Below are 21,491 nucleotides of genomic sequence, written 5' to 3'. Positions count from 1 at the left end.
AAAATCATAAGAGACCATTTTTATAGAGCAGTAAATTTCCTACAAAACTATGAGTTTCATCATTCATAATGATTTTTTTCATTGAGTTATAAAATTCATATGAAATAAAAAATTTTTCCCAAAAATAATCAAACTTTAACCGTTAATATCTTTTAAACGGTTGGGTTTACGAAAAAATCGTAAGAGACCTTTTTTGTAGAGCATTCAATTTCCTACAAAATCTAAGGAACAAGATATTTTTTCAAGTAGTTGGAAGCGAGATATAAATTTTTCTATCTGATAATAAGAAAAAATAGAAAACTGTAAGAAGGAGGACCTTCCCGTTACAATTAAGAACTCATGCTTGGAGAGGCTTTCTTAGAGGTGTCTAGGAACCTATTTTTCAGAGTACCAAACGAAAAAAAAAATATTCTTTTTTTTTTAATCACCCTAACACACACACACAATTTTGAAAATTGGAATAAAATCGATATCTTCCCATTTTTTCAAATTATTTATTTTTATAGCGGGAAGTTCAAAGGTAATTCATAAAACGTAACCAAATAACATTTTTTTATAATAATTAAAAATTTTAATAACAGGAAATTAAGCAACAGTTTTCAAAAGCATTAAACCTCAAATGTATATACTTAACATCTATTTATACATTATCCATCAGTATATTTAAAAAATTAATAAATATAATAGCAGATCTGGAGATACAATAATGCAAATTGTCTAAATAATTATTTAGTTTGATACTGTCGCTTTCACCAGATTTGGCATTGAGCATTCCACTCGATTACTCTGAATGACGATCTAGAAGAAAAAAAAGTAAGGTTTAAATTTTATTAATGTTGAGAGAAGGGGAACTGTATGGAGACGGTATAATTCAACTTTCTTATATTGCTTTTCCTCTCAATGTAGTGCTATAATAAGTGCTGCGGCCTTCACCGTTCATTGGCGTTCATTATGCAATAAATCTTGCATGACATCAGAGACCATCCGGGGATTCCTGGATTTTCTCTAATCAACTCATTTTCATCGAATTTTTATTTTAATTAACAACTTACACAAATATATAAATATAAATATCACTGCAATGAAAAGAGAAATATTTATCCCAAATAAATCAATTTATTTTCAATATTTTTTTGTGGTGAGTATTAAAACTTGTATACCTAAATATACAATTAGATGACTCGAATTAGATGATTTGTTTATTGGATTAAAGTAAATATATAATTTATAAGTATTCTTCGAGGTTAAAAATACAATTTATGTGTTGTTTTGAACTCTCCGGGCTCAAAAAGATTGCTTTTATAGGTTTTTAAGCTCCTTGAGCTCAAAAGTCTGATAGAAGTTTAATTTTAAAAGAGGTTTTCTCAATAAAACACTATGTTTTGAATTTTCAAACCGCAATTCCGTTTGAATAAATGAACCAATTTTTACGCGGTTGGCGGCATTCGACGCCTTATGAAGAGTCTTTAAGTTTAAATTAATCGAACAAGAAATTTCGAAGTAATTCCGAAAAAACACTTTTTTCGGTTTTCTTTTGACAACGATAACTCACGAACGTACATAGTTTAATTTGGTAATTCAGAGCTTATTTGTGTTAGATATTGTTTTTTAGATCAAGAACTAAAAATCAAGAACTAAAAAAGCGAAAAAAAAATCAACTTGGGAAATAACGGACACCCTAATATACACACATACGCACGCACATGCATACATACACACGAATGGACATCCTCATAGAAATAGTCAGAATAGCTTCTCAGGATCTTAAAACGTGGAAATCTGGTGAGAACTCGATTTTCGAATAATTTTCCATTTTTTCGAAAATCAGTGATTTTGATAGTGAGAACTTAAAAATGCATAAGAAAATGTTGCAATTAAACTTACATCTCCAAAAATTCAAATATACTCATTAAAACAAACGAATAACACCAAAATTTTAAAATTCTTAATCACAAAAAAAAATCTTGATAGAATGATTTTAATCTTTATAGCTGCGTAATAAGTTTAGATTAATGCTGTGCGGCTCATTTAATGTCCGAATAAAAGATAAAATCAAAGAAAAGATACGATTAAAATAAAAATATAATTAGATGATTTTTCCTCGTGTTTTTTTGTTTGCTAACCGTGGCTAGTCTTGGAAGGACAATGAAGGAGTTAAAAAAGTTCCTTTGAGCCGCGAGTCATCTCGAACTCTTCCGGGTGAGGTCAACAACCGGCTTTAGGCTAGGAATTTAGTGCAGGTGAGGAGGTCCCTTGAGGGGCGTCTAAGCCTGTTGAGTACAAGGAACAAAAGCACCGACTTGCCTTCTATTCCTCTATATTTTTTATTTTATTCGACGGACAACGACCTAGGGGGCTACATATAACATATAACACATATAACTTCTATTCTTCACATGTACGCGGGGCTGGAGCTGGGAACTAAAAAACTCGACCCAGGTATAAAATAAAATCTATATGTTTAGGGATAAATTATTGGAAACCATATGTGGGATGTAGGATATAGGGCGTCAGATTCGTAGAAATCAAGCCAGGCACCTGCCCTTGCCAAAAAAATAACTATATGCTTATAGTTTTAACTTTAATTTTAAAGAAATGTAATCTATTAAAAATCTTTTCATCTCAACGGAGAAAAAATGAATAATAGAATTTCATTTTATTTAAAAAAAAAAAAATGATTGATTGTTAAGAAAAATCGATAAAAAGACACAAGGAAATTTATTCATTATAATACGCGTAAATTTTTATAAAAAATAAAATATCGTGTGTGTTTATACCAAAAACTTGAGTTAGGTTTAAAACTCTATAATGGAAACCCGAACCATCTAGTATACATCTACATGTGTCTGTTGAAGCAGATCCCAGAAAACACCAGTCAGAAGGTAATGACTTACGGGTATTTCTCGAAGGCCAATTTTATACCTTTAGTTTCAGTCAGGGTCCTATAATGAAATTGAGAAGAAAATTCGAGGTTAAAAATAATGCTATTAGTTGTGATAAAATCACGGAAGTGAATTTTAAAACTTTTACAAACACATAATAATGTAGTTTAATGTTATATTATGTTGTTTGTTCTTGCTTTTTTTTATTTAAAACTTTATTTTTGTAGATTGGAACCTTCGCAGCTAAACATGATCGGTTTAGATGAGAGAATGTTAGAAATAAAATAGGACACACGATCAAGCTCGTCTCAGCTGGCTGGATTACGCGTTTTAACCATCTTGGCGATAAGCCAACTTGATGCACGTAAATATAAATACACTAACGTGTACGTAAAGTGTATGCATATATACACTCGTATAGTTCGTTGCCTATTTTGTATCCGTGCAATTTGCACCTATATATTAATTACTTTACAAATTATGATAGCTGAAATTTTTATCACTTTATTTTTAGATTCACTTATTATCTATTTTTTTTTTTTTGCTAAACTAGCTTTAGTTTTAAAAACCAATAAAGTTATTTTGAAGAAAACTAGTGTTCGTGCTGCGAAAATTTCTTCTCTTGGTTTCGGAAGTCATGGTTCAAGATTTTTTATCTTCAGTCGATAATTATTTGACTTGTTTTCTTTGTAAGACGTGACTCTTTTCTTTGACTCTTTATTCTTGACTCTCAAAAAAATTAAGAGTTATCTCGAACTAATTTCACAAATTACAATTCAAGAATATATTTTCTTGGAAAGAATGAAAAACTTCTTGGTTTTAGAATAATTTTAGAATAATTTTTTGGTTTGAAAACTTTCTGCTTCATTCAAAACAATGAAACTCTTCTAAATTATGTTCTTAATTTAAAAATTTTTCTTTTGAATCAAATTGAATCCGAAATTTTTTTTTCTGCAGTGTAAGTAAAACACGTAACGGGAGTCGAGCCCCTCTGCTTATTTTTGTGAGCAATATAGGAAAATCAAAGATGAAGAACAGAAAAATTTGAGTTCTTACCGTAAATTTACTAATTCTGCGTTTAAAAGTGATAAAATGCTTCATTAAGTTTTTAAACAGAAAATATTTAACTTGTTCATCGAAAACTTTGACTTGTTTATTTAAGAATAAATATTTTGAATTAATAAAGGAAAATTTAAAAACAAAGCTTGAAATCTAATCTTGTTCAGAAATAAATATTTGGTTTAGATTACTTAAAAAAATTATAAAAATTTTAAAAGAATATTTAAAATGAAAATATGAATCAAAAAATTTTTTTTTTCATAAAAATTAGCATGAAAAAAAAATTATTAGTGTAAATAGTAATCTTTACAAATCTGCTTTCTTTCTAACTATAACCATAAATAAATAGTATATTACACACCGAGGGAAGTAAAGTAAGAAATGTCTCAGATCACATGTAATTGTTGGCCGAGGCGAAGCCGAGGTCAACAAACATGTGATCTGAGACATTTCTTACTTTACTTCCCTCGGTGTGTAATATACTATTTTTGCTCGACGGGCAGAAAGCGTCAACTTTCGGCCCGCTGCGCTAAATGAAGTTGCCACTTTCTGCCTTCGTCGAGCAAAAAAATAGCATACGCTTTCTGCCCGTCGAGCAAAAAATATTTTTGTAACTAGGGCCTGTTTATTCCGTCACTATAGCGAATTCTTAACCGCTGTAATTTCTATTGCTACCTCTAACCTTAAAAATATTTATCAATGTTGTTTTGTCATCTGTTAAATAAGAAAAATTTCTGAAAATAATGTTCCTACCAGTAAACTATCATCAGAATACTCATCTAAAAATTTTAATTTGAATAATCAAGTTATGAATTATCAAAACTGTATACTCAGTGGAGATATAATTTTTAACTGCTCCAATATCAAGTTTTAAAACTGTGTATTTTATGGAAGGATTATTAATAATTGCGATCATTCAAGAGAAAATTGAAACGATTAAAAAAAAATGCAATAAGAGTTTTTCGCTTATAATATGTTTTGTTTGATAAATTTTATAATAACTAATATAGTTTGTTAAACTAATGAAAATAAATACATCTTTGAAAAAATGAAATTAATTTATTTTTAAAAAATATGACCAGACTTGACTCTTCGAATGTATTTGATGCCTGCCCCCACGACCAGCAGCACTCGCTTCGCTCGTGTCGCAAATGTCGGGGCAGGCATCAAGACATACTTATCTGCACTTGAAGTTAAAAAAAGTAAAATTGATAACGTACTTTCGACCGGCTATGAAGAAAAATCGTATACACTACACAGGCCAAAAGTTGAATTTTCGGCCCTGCGCGTCATGCCCGAGGCAAAGCCGAGTAGTGTAATATACTATTTCTAGATATCACTAAAAATTTATATCACTTCTTAACTAGTTTTTCTTAAATGGAAAAAATTTTAATCACAAGTTTGCCACTAGCTGTAATTAAAATATTATATTTTAGACATTTATTCGTTTTAGTGTTATCAAAATAATATATGTGAACCACATAATAAGAATCATTACATAGATAAGATTTAATAACGTTTACTTATTTATGAGAAACTTTTGAAGCTATTAAATTAAAATAGATAATAAAGTTTGGGGAAGCTTACATGAAGTATAGATGCATGTGACTTTTAAAATTAAATATTACTGATAAAAAATATCTTACGACTTATGACGTTACGACTAGGAATTTATTAAATGTACAAAATATATATAAAATCATTGATTTCCTAAAATTTGTATCAAACAAAACATTGAATAATTTCCTGACCTTAAAATTAAGAGTCGAGAGTTTAAATCAATATAGTAACCCGGACCTGATCAAAGATGTCTTATGTAACTTCGAAGGAGTAAAAGCGTCAACGAAAGGCCATTATTAGTCTCAACGGAATTAACTTTAACCTAGACCATTTAAAAATATATATTAAAAATTCAAGCTTTGCGTATGCGTACACGTAACCTTTCTCCAAAGCAGACCACCAAACGAGAGATGTATCATTTCATCTCGTCTCGTAAAATCCTTTTGAGTTTTTATCCCGATACCAATTTTATAAATAAAGTTGGACATTTAATTATGTCAGACTTCTTGGAAATTATGATTGGAATTTTTTTTTTAAGTTTTGTTATTATCTTTATTTAAGGAATAATATATCTATAATTAGATGGTGCGATTAAATTTAATCTTTCGGTTTTCTATCCACTTTTTTTTTCTCAACACATAATAATGATTTTTACTATTGTGAAAAATTACTTTTTTTTTAATAAGTAGTTGATTGATTTTTGATAAATTACTATTAGTTATATCATTATTAAAATTTATTTGCTAACTCATTTGTTCAACCGTACATTGAAAGAGAGGTTCATCATGCATGGACTTATTATTCAAGCAACATAATTTATTTATGGTGCTAAATTTGTTGCTAATTAGTTGCTCCATTTAGAATATTGTTGCTTGTTTAGATTCAGAGAAATCAATAGTAATATCCGTCCAAGATGCACGGAGAAAAAAAAAAGCATTGATTACTATTTTGTACAGTACTCAGTACTGTTTTGGAAGAAAATAAAGTTAAAACGTTTGGGACAGTAGAGAGCGCTATATAAAAAGTACTGACTATTGTCTGCACACTACTGACTCGTGTTCTGGCACTAACCAGTCGTGTCTCGTACAGCACTCTCTACTGTCTATGAACATTTTCTTAATATTAGTACGAAACAGTAATCATTGCTTTTTTATTTTCTCCGTGTGGGTCTTGCCGCTGCTAGCTTAACGACGCTGAAAGAAATAATTGTGCAAATAGTTTTTACTTTTAAATTTTAAATTTACTTCTAAATTAAAGTTAAACTCTACTCATTACGTCCATACTCAATTTTAACTGTGTTTAGTTCTAAATTTTCTCAGATACATTTTAATTCAGATTCATCTCCAGTCAAATTCAACTGTACTCAGCTTCAACTTCACTCAGTTGGATTTTTTATCAGTTACATCTCGATTGGTTACATCTTTACTCAAATACATATCCATTCAATGATAATTGTATTTAGGTTCAATTCTATTCATACCTGAACCAAGGTATTTCTTTTTTACTAACAAGCCATGTTCATAAAGTTGAACCTAAATACAGTTGTCATTAAATAGACTTGTATCTGAGTGATGTAATTAATTTTTTTTCAGCGAAACATGTCTAAAATCAGTTTCACCGAAAAGTTCTTACAACCTCAAGAAGAGGTGAAACTGGGTGGATTATATCTCTAGTAAATAATTCCGGTTACTAACGTCCAGGACGCTTACCATGCTTTCTGAGTAGCACGCGCATATATAGATAGCATGCTGACTTTTATGACCACACATTCTTCAAAATGATGTAAAATAAAATATATTCTGAATTCTAATTTATAACTGCATGATGCCAGGTTTTAAAATTTTAGTGAATATTTTAAGTGGCATTCATCACGTGGACTATTGTAGCCAACTTGTGTGCGATGTATTGAAAACCCAACTTACACTCAATGACACTAATTTTTTATGGAATCATCTACATTTTATTAAGTAATTTGAATTAGATTTTCTTAATAAAAATCTTATGAGTCGCCTTGTATAATATGAAAATATTTAACACCGACAGTTTCGAAGTTATCCGACAGTAAAGTAATCTTTTATTTTCACAGGTTATAAACAATCGTAATAAATTTAATGCGAACCGTTATAATTCCGAACTACAAAAATCTTGAAAAATACACAATGGTGCGCATAAAACATACTGACAAGCTTTTAAATGTAATAGTCCGATATTTCATACCGAGAAAATTACACACTTTGAATTTACACCAAGTTGACCGTGCTAAGTCTTGGGAGTCTATTTCCACACTAAATTTTTTATGGTGTTCAATTTCTAGCACTGAAAATTTTCGAAAAATTGTGAATTATTTATTGGATTTTATAAAAAATTGTTTAATCTTGATTTGGACAAAAAGTAACATAGTTGGTAATCATTAAATAAATGTTGCTGACTTATCGATACTTATATAAGTTTATGGTCATCCTTTTAAACTTTTTCTAGAATTGGAAAAATATTAAATTGAATTATTGATTCAATTTATAATTGGCATACACCTATCCTTAAAATATAGATAAACGGGAATTAAACTTGAAATTGTTCTTCATTTTTTCTACCTTTAAAGTATAAAAAATGTGTATGACGTTAATTACTTTCGTAGAACAATTTTATCAAAAAACTATTAAAATGCAATGATTAATGATAATGATCAATAAACAGAAAGTTAGATAGATAATAGAAAAACATTTTTTTATCGCACATACGTTTGATATTTTTTTTATCAATTATTTATAAACTTTACTTATTCTACTAAATTGAATTCTACTAAATTGTTTTTAAATTTTTTCTGAAAAATTAAGAAATAATTGTCAAATTTGATTAAAACTGCTATGTTAGTTTTTGGTAAATTTTTAACATATCTACAAGATGTAAAAAAATTCTTTCGACATATCTAGTTGATAGAAACACATTTCTTTCGAATACAAGTTTACACATTTATATAAATACATATCAGAAAACGAAACTCTTAACGTGGATAGTGGATGTTGTGAAGTGTCATCGAAATGCAGTTGTAATTTTAAAATTCTCAAATACTTGTACGATACTTTTAAGTCATAGGTCAGTGATGTGAATTGCGTAAAAGTTGTTTGCCTGCTGGCAGGATTATTCTCACTTCAACAAGTTCTTTCGTATTATTCGCACAAAATCTCGTTTGACTGGCTATTACTAAATCACTCATTTTAAAGAATTCTGAAAAAAAAAAAAAAAATGAATAAAGTACCGAAATTTTTATCGTCTTGTTAACTGAGTGATATTTAAGAACAAAAATAAAGTTAATTAACTCAACGCAATATTAATTTTTTAATAATACGCTTAAAAAGTACAGATTTTTCTATGGAAATTTCGTGAAAATATTTTGTCAATTAACAATGTATTTTTTTTTCAGATTTTATGATAAATATAAAAATTTTGGAAAAAAAAATGTTTGAGTTTATTTTTTAATTTAAAAAAACTTCAATACTTTGATTTTTCAATTTCATCAGCCGAAAAAATAGGATAAATCTCTTTTCAATATAATTAGCGAAAAATTTTTTAAAAGTTATGTTGTATTAAAAATAACTAAAGTTAGAGCAAATTCTTTGAAAAATGTATTTTTTAATTGTAATAAAATTGTATATGCATACAATTAATTAATGAAATTTTTTTATACAATCCTGAATTACTAACAAAAGTCAAAAGTTATAAATTTAAATTAAGTCAATTAACTTCAAAATATCATCTTACGTTTTTCTTAGCAAATTAAAAATTCTATTCAGACCTTAGACTCAGGTAGCTAGTTAAAACTATTTTCCAATGTTGTATCTTTACGTAATAATTATTTCATAATTCCAATAAATTTAATTACTGAATATTAAATAAATAATCAATTAATTTTTGTTACATAAAAAAACTAAAAAAATTTAGTATTTAAATTTATTACTGAATTCGATCGTCAAATAATTTTCCCATAATTAAATCTAAAACCTAAACATTATTCACTCCCTCCTAGTGTAATAAAAGTACAAGTATAAGTACGATTAGGAGTGAAGGCGTGAAATAAAAGAAAGAGCGTAGGAAAATGAGGTGTGTAGGCCACGTGCGTGAATTATACAGAAATGAGACGTAGGTGGGTTTCCTTAGAGATCTCTTATGCAGGTGTGGCCTGAAGGTGCGCGTGAAAACTTTTCTGTAATTGTTGTCATAAAATCAAAATAAATTTTCTGTGTTAATAAATAAATAAACACTTAAACTTACACTGATAATAATAATGGTGATGATGATAATAAAAACAACAAACAAAATAACCAGATAACCACTTCTAGTGATAAAAATAATACGAAGATAAAATAAGTTAGACGACTCGAAGGTTGGAGGATGAAGGATGAGTTTGTGAGCTACTTTGTGAACTTATTATAAGTACCGTTTTGTCTGAGTTCTTAGTTCTGGACTGGATGAAAGTGCATCGACCACAGAAAAGGTATACGCGTTATATGTATATATAACACCCAGAAAAAGAAGAACTAAGGCAACTAAATGGGTAGGAAGGAAGAAGAGGAGATACTTGTAAAGGAATCCAACCGAAGAAATAACGGAGTTATTCTGTATAGTACATGCAGTCAACAATTTGTGGACCGCTACCCAAACTTGTACAGGCTGCGCTACTTTTTTGGGGGAAATCCTTAAAAAGGGCTTCAACATGATATTTTACTACTTTTTAACCTAATTTATGATGATTATTTCTACGCAAGGGTCACCCGATTTTTTAGCCTTAAGACATTCAATTTCAATTAGTAAATTGATCGTATTTATATATTTATTTATTCTTAGGTCAACAAGTTACAATATTTAGCGATCGATAAACATATATTTTTGTATTATATAAAATTAATAGAAGTTTGATTCTTTTAATAATAAAAGAATATTATTATATTAGTTATTATGAAGATTATGAGTTGCCAGTTTTTCCTATTATAGCCTTTATTCAATTGGCTCGCGTCATTTTCAAGGAAAATTTTCGTTTCTGATTTTATGTTCTTTCTTTTTCTTTTTTCTTTTTTTTTTAAATTAAACAAAAAAACTAAATAGTTATGAAACTTTGAGAATCAACGTATCTCATTAATATTTACATACTCTCAGATAATGATCAAGATATTCTTCTTTGGCCTATTTATTATACTTACCGGCCTACAGTCTTTACTATCAAAATGATTCAATTTTTAGATACATACTAATTTACACTGTTAAAGATTTTGCTTCTTGTTGCTCTTTAGAACTTCTAACTGAAAATAATTAACTTGATTCAAGAGATAAATCTTAAACCAAAATAGCATATTAGACACCTAGGGAAGTAAAGTATGAAATGTCTCAGATCACATGTAATTGTTGTCCGAGGCGAAGCCGAGGTCAACAAACATGTGATCCAAGGCTTTCTTATTTACTTCCTGAGGAGTGTATACTATTTTGTCCGACGAAGGCGGAAAGCGGCAACTTTGTTAAACGCAGCGGGACGAAAGTTGCCACCTTTCGCCCAGAGGGCAAAAAAACATAATTTTGAAGAATTTTATAATTTTTAATCAAGTCCAAAGACAAATGCTAGAATGAAATTTACTTTAAAATTTTTTTGAGCATTATTTTTCTGCTTGATTTAAAACAATTAAAATTTTTAAATTTATGTTGTTGGTTTTAGATTTTTTCTGATGAATTATATTTACTTTTTATTTTCCCTTTATTAAGACCTAACAGCCATATTAATTCTTTTCTCAGTGTAGGATCTGTTTTTCCTTGGTTTTGTTAAACGCACTTTTAGCTTTTAATACATTCGAGCTACCTACTAGAGTCATTGATTTTTTTTTTAAAGAAGCAGATATTTTTCATTATTCTTCGGTTTTCCAGTTTCATTATTCCAAGGTTTTTCTTACAATTTCCTGTACGTGAAATTCGACATCTTTCTCCTTAGAAAATGAGTTATTTATTTCAGGAACTATTGTTGAACTGCTTCTAGTCTTTTAATGTCAGCTGAGAAGTTCATTCAACAGATTAGGGTAACATAATCTAAAATTAATCTTACTAACTCAATATTATAAGGTTACAAAACTAGCAAAATTTCTAGCTAGTTAATGAAATTTTTACATCAATATTTTGTTGATAAATCACAATTTTCATCTTTAACTTTATTAAAAATGTAATAATTGAAAAAAAAACCTTTTTTTTCGGTAAACTAGTTTTCAAACTTTTTATACCCAAAAATAAAGTGAAGCTTAATTCTCAATAATTACCAAAAAATTTACTGAAAATACTATTGTTACTCAAGAATTCTAATTTATCAAAAAACATGTTATCATTCATTTTAAAATTGTATTCCCGTTTAACAAAAAATTTTTAGAGCAAATAAATTATACCCAAATTAACATTAATTCTTTTGACTTCTTTCAACAAAACAAAAAAAATATTTAAGCGCAAAATATAAATAAAATCTAATTGAATAACTGTTGGGTCTTAATGAAGGAAAAAAAAATAAAAATGACATCTAATCTTAAAAGACAGCAATTATTTCTATTACAAACGATGAATGAGCGTCTCGTTTATGAGGACAATTAGTATGATTTCTCTCGTAGAACTGGTTATAGTAATGATCTATTGATATCTTTAAAAATAAAAATGAAAGTTAAGAAGTAGAGATTATTATTATTATTTTTTCTCTAAACTTATATCAACAATTTTAATTTTATTTTATGTTTGTATGGTTCTCAATGAATGAATTTTAAAAATACACGCACACATGTAACTTGCCGGCCTTGATCTTTGGCGCTGCAATCGCCCGAAGCAACTAATGTAACGAACGTTCGATGCTACGTGCTTATACTTTCACTAATATAATAATGTAATGTAATGTAATGTAATGTAAGTTAAGTACTGTATAATTCAATACAACTCGTTACTTTTTTCATACTACTATTAGTTACAGTTTTTTTGTCTTATCAGTTTTTACTTGTACTACTGAATTTACCGATTTTTTTTGCTTTCATACATTCAAACGAATTGTACATTTATATTCAAACTGTTTTTGCTTTCATATTCAAATTATTTTTACTTTCTCTCTGGTATTATTCATTTCTATAACTTTTTGAAAAAAAAAAAAAAAAAAAAAAAAAATTATCTCAAATATCTTAAAATTGACAATTTTTGTTTTAATGATCTTTAATCATTTAAAAAAATTATAATTTTTTCCACACTCAAAAATTGATAAATATATATCTTATTTTTGAACAAATGTCTTAATCAAATTACAAGTACTTGTCCATCGATGTAGAAAATTCTTCCGTTACCTTTTTGATAGAAATAATTCAATTTAATTTTTTTCCAAAATTTTTGATAAATTTGTGTTTAATTTTATAATAAAACATGTATAATAATGAAAAAAAGAATAAATAATAATTAAATAGAATTGTTTAACAGAGACGCAATAAGTTGAGAACCGCGGCAGCAATTCTAGGTTACACGCTTAGCGTCGAGTTTCACTTTTTCGAAGTTTTAAGTCACACGCTTGTCGAGCATCAGAACCGTACTTGGTTCTTAGTTGATATGACTAGGCTTAACTATCTTTCAGGCCCAGGCTTTGGATTAGGTTCTCACTATAACTAAATTTTCACTATAAAGGTATCTTCCGAAGAGGATTTATCTCTATTATAGGTAACAGGTTTTTCGTTATATATCATTTCTCTAAAGATATATATGCTATTCTTACATTTAAAGGGTGTGATAAAGTGGAGAAAATTTATTTGCTTAAGTTATGAATATATTTTCATCTAGAGATTCTTGTATTTCTTCTTCAGATTTTGTCTTGTAAGTTACTGAAAAAATATTGTATTTTTAGGTTCTATGATCAAAAATTTTGTATGAAATTTTTTACTTATACACTGAAAAAAAAAATGAACTTGAATCAAGAGTAAAATTCTTGAATCAAGAAAATAATTCTGAAGAAGTTCATTGTCTTAAATCAAGATAAAAAATTCTTAAATAAAATAAAATGTACTTAAACCAAGTGAAATTTTTTAGACCGAAATGTTCTCAAACCAAAAAGATGAAATTCTTCAAAATTATTTACTTGATTCAAGTTAATTTTCTTTTCTGTGTAGTGAATGCAAATTAAATTGATATTGAATAAAGCTAGTTTATTAAAAAAAATTCATTTTTATACATGCGAATTTTGTTAATAGCTGCATTTTTTATCAAAAATATATTCATCTAATTAATTTGCTTTCAAAGAAGAAAACGTAAAAATTACAAGAAAAATATATAATAAGAATTAATGATAATTATGATTAAGAATTTTTGGACAATGCACATAAATTGACTATTGATAAAGAGAACGTCAATAAAATCGAATGTGTGGTCTGAGAACTAAAAAATAGAAACCTACGTTCATTGTCAAACGTATCTAACGACCTGAAAATTTTTAACAGACTATTATTACTATACTGTCTATGCCTCAACATAGATTGGCCTATACATGCATGCCGAAGTCGTAATATAATGTTTGGTAGTGAAACTTTCTGTCACACGGGCTTAGAATACTCGAAAAGTTAAGACTGAACTTTCGTTTTTGGAAGAACGTATCCAATAAGATTAATCGTTGATCTAACTACATAGATATTAGATACAGGTGATAAAGTGGCAGTATGGTAAAAAAATGTGTGCTATATTTATTGAAGTTTATTATTCATCGTTTCAAACAAATCAAATCTCTATAATTATAAACTAGAAAATTTTTATGGGTTAATCAATCATACACTTTTTTTAAAGTTATTTATCAAAGAGTTCCCACGAGAAAACTTACCAGTTTCTTATAAGGTTTAAAATTGTTTATTAGGACTTCTGGGTGATTACAATAATCCGTACATTATGAGCGAATGTAGGTTATTGTTTTTTTTTAACTTTAAACTTTACAGATGTAAGTAGAAGTTATGTATGAAGGGTTCGATTTTATTTGACTAATTTGCAAAATGACAAATATGAAGATCTCAATAGAATCATTAGCGCATTTAAATCTAAAAATTTATTTAAATTTAAATAATTCTGAAGAACCTTGTCACCTTGATTTGAGTATGAAAATTCTTAAACTAAGAAATTTTTTTTTTATTTAAGTAATTATACTTGATTCAAGAAAAACTTTTATAGCACAAAAATATTTACATCGGATATGGAAAAAAAAATATATCTAATATAGATTATTACTATTATTAGCCTTGGAATAAATACAATATCTCTCATGAGATACTGGTAAAAAAGAAATAAAACCAAAAAGTTATTTCTTTTGTAAATGGACTAATTTGTACATACATATAAATAGCATGATACCCCTAGCAAATTGACCCATGTTGCAACAAACAATATATTGAGGAGATAAAATATTACACTCCGTATAAATAAATGTATATATTACAATAAAGGATAGATTTGACTTGAAGAACTTTTTTCGACAGAAAAAAATGAATATTATCAAAATTTGAAAAACAACTTGCAAAATTTTTGAAAACTTTCAATTTTTGTAGCGGTAAACGAAAAAAGTAAGAATACTTCAAATTAGCAATCGCTTTCTATTCTTATGAAATAGATGGACTTCAATTATAATTGTTATTAAGAAGATCGAAAAAAATTCATTGAGATCAACAATGCAAAAAAAATTGAATAGTACACAGAAAAAAACGTTTATTTAAACTAAGAAAATTTTTTGAAAGACTTAAGTTGTTTTGGAGCAAGAAGAAATTTTTTTGAGACGAAAGAATTTTTTTCATTTAATAAAACTTTACTTCGATCTATCAAGAGAATTTTGGTCTCTCTAAATAATATTTTAAGTCACAGAAATTAGAAAAATTTTTTCTTTCTGTGGAAAATTCGCAAATATTTGCTACCAAAAACCTGAATTCCAAAATTTTCATACCGTTAGTTATCACTTATGAATGATCTGAAGAATTAATAACTGAAATTATAAGATTTACAGTGATTTTGGATTTATTTTAATGAACGATTTCTATTATCCTGGAATAGAGAGAAAAATATATAATAATAAGAATTTATCTCATCTAAATAGAGCCGATTCTTGATGTGTCTATTGAAAAGCTTACGATCTCTTATCTGATTGAACCACATATGTCAACGCTTCTGCAAATCTAGTTATTTCAATACTGAAAGGAATTGTCGCAAAGTGCTTCATTTTCTTCGCCTTTGATGCTGAATCTGTCCGAGAACGTGCTCGTAAACTGATCCAGCTAAAGATCTTTCAAACAGATTGAAAAAAAAACATGGTTAGACTCTCTTCTTCACCTTACGAGTTCAATTAAAATGATTTGATCAAACTTCAAAATTTCACTTGTCAATCTTTGAGAGTTTTTCAAATTTCCTATTTAATAACAATTTTTTGCTTTTACTATTTTAAACTGCAATAGTTTCTAATTTATTTTCGTTGTGTTTCAACAACTTTCCAAATTTATAGTAGAATATAATCTATAGAATAATTCAAATAATTTTTAGGCAGGTTCAAATAATTATAAATATTAACTGAAGATGGTATACAATTCACACAAATCACGCCGAAATCTTAAACACATAATTTATTAAGTATTCAGGATTCGTTAAAGTATTTGAAAAAAAAAAAAAAATAAATAAAAAAAAGTCGAACCATGAAGTAAATGCTATAAATATAAGATCACTCTGCCTTATAAAGGTAAATTCCGTCACGTTTATGTGGATTCATAGATAAAGCCCGACGGCTTATACTATAAATCCAAAGAAAATAGAAGAAAAGAAATTACAAAAGAAAAATTTACGATTATTCGGAGACCTACATTTCTGATTCTTAAGAGAATCTGCGTTATTGTCGTCAAATTTATTTAAATTAAAAAAGTTACGAGTAGGAAATGGTTAATTGTACTTTTGTTTAACAAACTTATCATGCATTGATTTTTGAATCTAAGCAATTCGTCGAATTTTAGAAACCGAGCATTCGAAAACGTTTAAATGGATATGAATAATTCAAACTAGGAGGAAAATGATGATATTAAATGTTATTATTAATATAGCTTTAATAATTATAATTAAGAAATGCTTGAAGAAATTATTTGACTATTCTAAATAACGAATAATCGGGAGTAATATCCTTAACTGACATATCTCATTATTTACATTTATATACTCAAATAACATAACTTTATTACGATCTTCTACCTACATACTTTCTCTAAGATGGGTTCCTAAGTATGTCATTGGGTCTATCGAAAGTAAATAACTACACTCTCAGCGCATACATAAGCTTCTTTTGAATCTTCTTCCTCGCAGTATTGCGCAATATTATAGATAATAACAAAAATAATAATAATAATATGTATTGTAAAATTTAACTCTATCTATACTACTAAATTTATAAAATCTGATCATATCAATGTAGGTCAGTGAGTCACACGACTTTTTACAATCTATTCAAATACAAATAAAATTAAAATGTCGACTACCTAAAACGAAAGTGTCATCGATATTTTGGAGGTAAGAATAAAGTGCACAGAGGGGGAAAGAAGAGAAAGGATGGAACGATATGGACGAGTGAACATGAAGAACAACACGTAATTCTCTCTCACATCCGTATGTTTATACATATAAGTATATGTATATATATTTATAACTAAAAAACAGCGAAGGCCACTTTTTCGGAAAGGCGAGAAATTCGTGTGCGTGTTACTACGCACAGCAGCCGCTAATCGAGGGAGAAAGTTATTCACGTAGATATACACGTATAATGAGAGTTATATTAGTCTTCAGTATATAAGACTATATATATATTTACTATATGCATACAATGTATGTACCCACTTACTAACTTAAGTGTATTGCATTCAGAACTCATGAGGTCGTCGGATGCACCGGGTTTCCCTTTCAGACTCGGCTATCGTGAATAAATTTGTGCACATTGCACATCTTATAGATAAATGTTACGAAACAAAAATGAAGAGTACAAGTTTATTGCCTAAAAAATTATAATATGCATAAATTGTCCTATGGAAAATAATAAAAATTTAAATATATCTCTAACATTGTTAAGCATAATTTGAAAATTATACTATGAAACTTTTATTTTCTTTTTATTACCTGACAATTGAATTCAATTTTCATTAATATAAGAAAAAGTTTCAAGTTTAATGTAGGTATTTAAAGATTTAAGTATGAATTTTAATTGCTGTGTTGAGGATTTTTAACGGGTTTTTTTTTTAAATGACTTTGAACATAATTTTATTAACTACTAATTTTATTACTAAATCTTGAATTTTCTATGTAATAAAGGTAACACATAAAAATTATAGTAATTAAAAATTTGTAATAATACTAATGATAAATGTAAAAACCGCGGAAGAGAAAGTAAAAAAAAAAATAATTGAGTAGGTGATGAATTTAAATTATTAAAAAAAATGATTCTATCTATCACGTTTCAAATTATCCACGCTTACTGATACGCTATCTATGTACGTCATCTTTCAGCATTGCCAACATTAAAATAAAGAAGAGTAATGGAAACCTTTTGTTCTAGCGCTATAATTTTGACGGATGAAGATTTTAATTGATTTTATTATCAAAAATATTATATTGTAATTGAAATAATGCAAATGATTAACTACTAGAGTAAAATTATGAGTATTTATTATTGTCTCTTGATGAATATCGATAGAATAGATAAAAAAAAATTGTCGACAGATGTCCAGTTAAAAACATTTAACTTTCCTTTTTATTGTCCATAGTTACAGTTGGGAGTGATAAACTTGGAAATTTAATAACATTTATAGAAATTTTATAGACTGATCGATAAATGAACTTTATTTAAAAGAAAAATCTTTAACCAAAAAGATTATACTAAATTGAAGAATTCCATTATTTTGAATTAAGCACACTGAAAAAAAAATTAACTTGAATCAAGAAAAAAATTCTTAAGGGGGATAGCCACTGTAAAATTTCGGAAAAAAAATTTTTTTTTTTTTTTCATTAAACTGAAGTTTATATATTCAAAATTATGTATTTCAAATTTTATAGAAAAATTCCGAATAGTTTTCGAGTTATAGTCATTTTTATAAGAGCGCGTCGATTGACCGTTTTACGCGCGGCGCTTCGACGAAAACGTCGCCTGCTCGCTCCGTCTTTGATTCGTACGGGTTGGCGATTGTTTTCCCTCACGATTGTCAACCGTTACAATTATTTGACTTTTAACGTATATTTTTTCTTATTGTTGAGATACTGTACCTCATAGTTTAGTTGTTTTGTATGAATACACACTCGTTCTTTAATTTATTGAGTTTCTTAGTGTACTCGTTATTGTTTAATTACTTATTTTTTTAAATCTTCTGATCTTTTTTTTTTTTTTGTTTATTTAACAAAAAAATTTGTTAAATAATGGATCGTAAACAAAGTAAAGTTATTAAAAACGAAAGAAAACTGCCAAACGACAGGAAAAAATTTAATCGACCGCTCAACAGATATGAAACTGAAAAAATACTGGCTCTCAACGACGTGATAGTGCTTCCAAGAGGAAATTATCACAAAAATCTGATTGTACAATTGATTCGAGTATTAGCTACAAAATTATAAATTTTTTTCGATATTTAATTTACTAAGTGGCTGTGTATCGTGTAAAAAGTGTGGTGGTGATGTAAACTTTACTGAGACAAGTATTCGAGGATTAGGTTTTAAACTAGTTGTGAATTGCAAAAATGTGATCCAGTTTTGATAAATTCATGTCCACTCATCAAGAATGCGTATGAAATTAATCGCCGTTTCATCTTTGCAATGCGGATAATTAGTATTGGGTTATCTGGAGCTGAAAGATTTTGTGCTTTCATGGATTTACCACGACCAATGTTCCATAGCTTTTACGATCGTCTGGTCACACAAATCAGAAATGCAGCTAGAAACTGTTGTGATTTAGTGTTGAAAAAAGCTGCTAAAGAAGAAATCCAAGAAACCTGCAAGCATTTAAAATCCAATGACATTCCTGGAATTTCTGTCTCCGGTGACGGTAGTTGGAAGAAAAGAGGGTTTAAATCTTCATTTGGTATATCTTCTCTAATTGGTTACTTCACTGGCAAAATCGTAGATGTAAGTATGAAATCCAGTTATTGTAAGATGTGTGCGCTAATGAGCTCAAAAAAGGAACAGCTGAATACGATCAATTTATGCAAGACCATGCTCTAGACTGTCCAATAAACCATGAAAATTCTTCTGGACAAATGGAGGTAGATGGAATAAAAGAGATGTTTATGCGATCAGAGTTATTACATAACGTTAAGTATGTAAACTATATAGGTGATGGTGACACTAAAACGTATAAAAATATTTGTGATGCTAAACCGTATGGGGACATGGTGAAGATAAAAAAAAAAGGAATGTATTAATCACGTGCAAAAACGAATGGGCAGTCGACTAAGGGCTTTGAAGAAGCAACGAACTAACAAGAAGACAAAAACAGGAAAAGAAGAAAATACACAGAAAAGTTTAGGTGGGAAAGGTCGATTAACGGACAAAGCAATTAATGAATTTACAAAGTATTATGGTTTAGCAATCAGACGTCATTCTAATGATGTTGATGAGATGTATAATGCTATTTGGCAAACATTTTATCACAAGTTTTCATCACCCGAAGATCCGCAGCATTTTCTTTGTCCTGAAGGTACAAATTCGTGGTGTCAATTTCAAAAAGCTGTGGCAACAAATACTTTGGACTCATTAGTTGAAAAACCACCACTTCCTGCAGATATTGCGGAAGCTTTAATACCGATTTATGAAGATCTATCGAATCCAGAGTTATTGGAACGATGTGTCGGTGGGTTTACACAAAATAATAATGAAAGCTTCAATGCATTAGTGTGGCAGCTCGCCCCAAAAACAAATTCTTCTTATTCCCTTATTGTTGAAATAGCTTTATATATTTCAACAATTACATTCAATGATGGGGCTCTAGCAACTCTGAAGATATTAGAGAATCTCGATGTTAAAGTAGGACCAACACTCTACTCATACTGCGCTGAGCGCGACGCTACTCGGGTTAAAGCTGCTGAAAGCCGCATGGAAACGGCCAGTAAAAAAATAAAAAAAGTCAAGGTCAATACTAAAGATAAGGAGGAAGAACCCTCATATGGCCCAGGACTTGATAGTTTGATGTGAGTATGAATATTTTGTGAAAGACTAGATTTTAAAGTTGCGAGAATCTTCTTAAAACTTTACTCGCGTTTTTCTCAAAACGACTTTTTCAAACTTTCCGGTACTGTAACTTTCGTAAATATGAACCGATTCTCAATTTTTTTGTTTCCCCGTATTCGTCTACTTAGTGGCTATCGTCGCACGTAGGGGATTTTGAAAATTTTAATTTTTAAGATTTTTAAGGCTGTTTGAGTCCAAAAAATGAGGAAAAAGACGAAAAAATTTTCAATATGGCGCCATTTTTTCTCAAATCAAAATTTTCAAAATCCCCTACGTGCGACGATAGCGACATTCCTATAGATTAAAATGCCGTTTGGTTTTTTTGTTTCAGATAATCCGTTTTTGAGTTACAGTACCGGCAATGGAGGGGGAAATTTTTTTGGTGCTCTACAAAAATGTTTATAACTTTGTGATAACAAAATATTTTTGAATAAAAATTTAGGAGAATTATCCTCAACATATACTTTATAAAACAAAAAAAACCCGATCCCCAAATTCCTTTATTATCCTAGTAAAAAAAATTCCCGAAAATTGCCTATTTTTTCCAGCGTCACAGTGGCTATCCCCCTTAAACCAAGAAAATAATTTTGAAGAGTTTCATTGTTTTGATTCAAGACCAAAAATTTTTGAATCAAGTAAAATTAATTTAAACCAAGAAAATTTTCTTAGTTTAAGAATTTAAATTCTTCAAAATTATTTACTTGATTCAAGTTAATTTTTTTTTCTGTGCAGAAGTAATTAAAA

At 28.5% G+C, this 21,491-nt stretch overlaps 2 protein-coding genes across 2 annotated transcripts; both read left to right on the top strand.

The window, feature by feature from the left end:
• Positions 1-19,264: 19,264 nt before the first annotated feature.
• On the top strand, positions 19,265-19,880 carry LOC141529625 (uncharacterized). The gene is made up of 2 exons (XM_074246259.1): positions 19,265-19,646; positions 19,743-19,880. Exons 1-2 carry the CDS (start codon positions 19,338-19,340, stop codon positions 19,752-19,754), a joined length of 321 nt encoding a protein of 106 aa, XP_074102360.1. The 5' UTR covers positions 19,265-19,337; the 3' UTR covers positions 19,755-19,880.
• On the top strand, positions 19,795-21,204 carry LOC141529624 (uncharacterized). The gene is made up of 2 exons (XM_074246258.1): positions 19,795-20,707; positions 21,079-21,204. Exons 1-2 carry the CDS (start codon positions 19,959-19,961, stop codon positions 21,080-21,082), a joined length of 753 nt encoding a protein of 250 aa, XP_074102359.1. The 5' UTR covers positions 19,795-19,958; the 3' UTR covers positions 21,083-21,204.
• The last annotated feature ends 287 nt before the right edge of the window (positions 21,205-21,491 follow it).

This window comes from Cotesia typhae, unplaced genomic scaffold, assembly GCF_013202065.1.
Source record: "Cotesia typhae breed Kobodo isofemale line unplaced genomic scaffold, CoteBio_Ctyphae contig_48, whole genome shotgun sequence".
NCBI classification, from domain to species: domain Eukaryota; kingdom Metazoa; phylum Arthropoda; class Insecta; order Hymenoptera; family Braconidae; genus Cotesia; species Cotesia typhae.
Note: the sequence above shows the minus strand (reverse complement) of the source record. Positions and strands in the feature narration are given on the sequence as shown.

What these genes read in the sequence shown, in the direction of transcription:
- LOC141529625 (XM_074246259.1), top strand. Translation starts at nt 19,338, where the DNA reads ATGCGGATAATTAGTATTGGGTTATCTGGAGCTGAAAGATTTTGTGCT.
- LOC141529624 (XM_074246258.1), top strand. Translation starts at nt 19,959, where the DNA reads ATGGGCAGTCGACTAAGGGCTTTGAAGAAGCAACGAACTAACAAGAAG.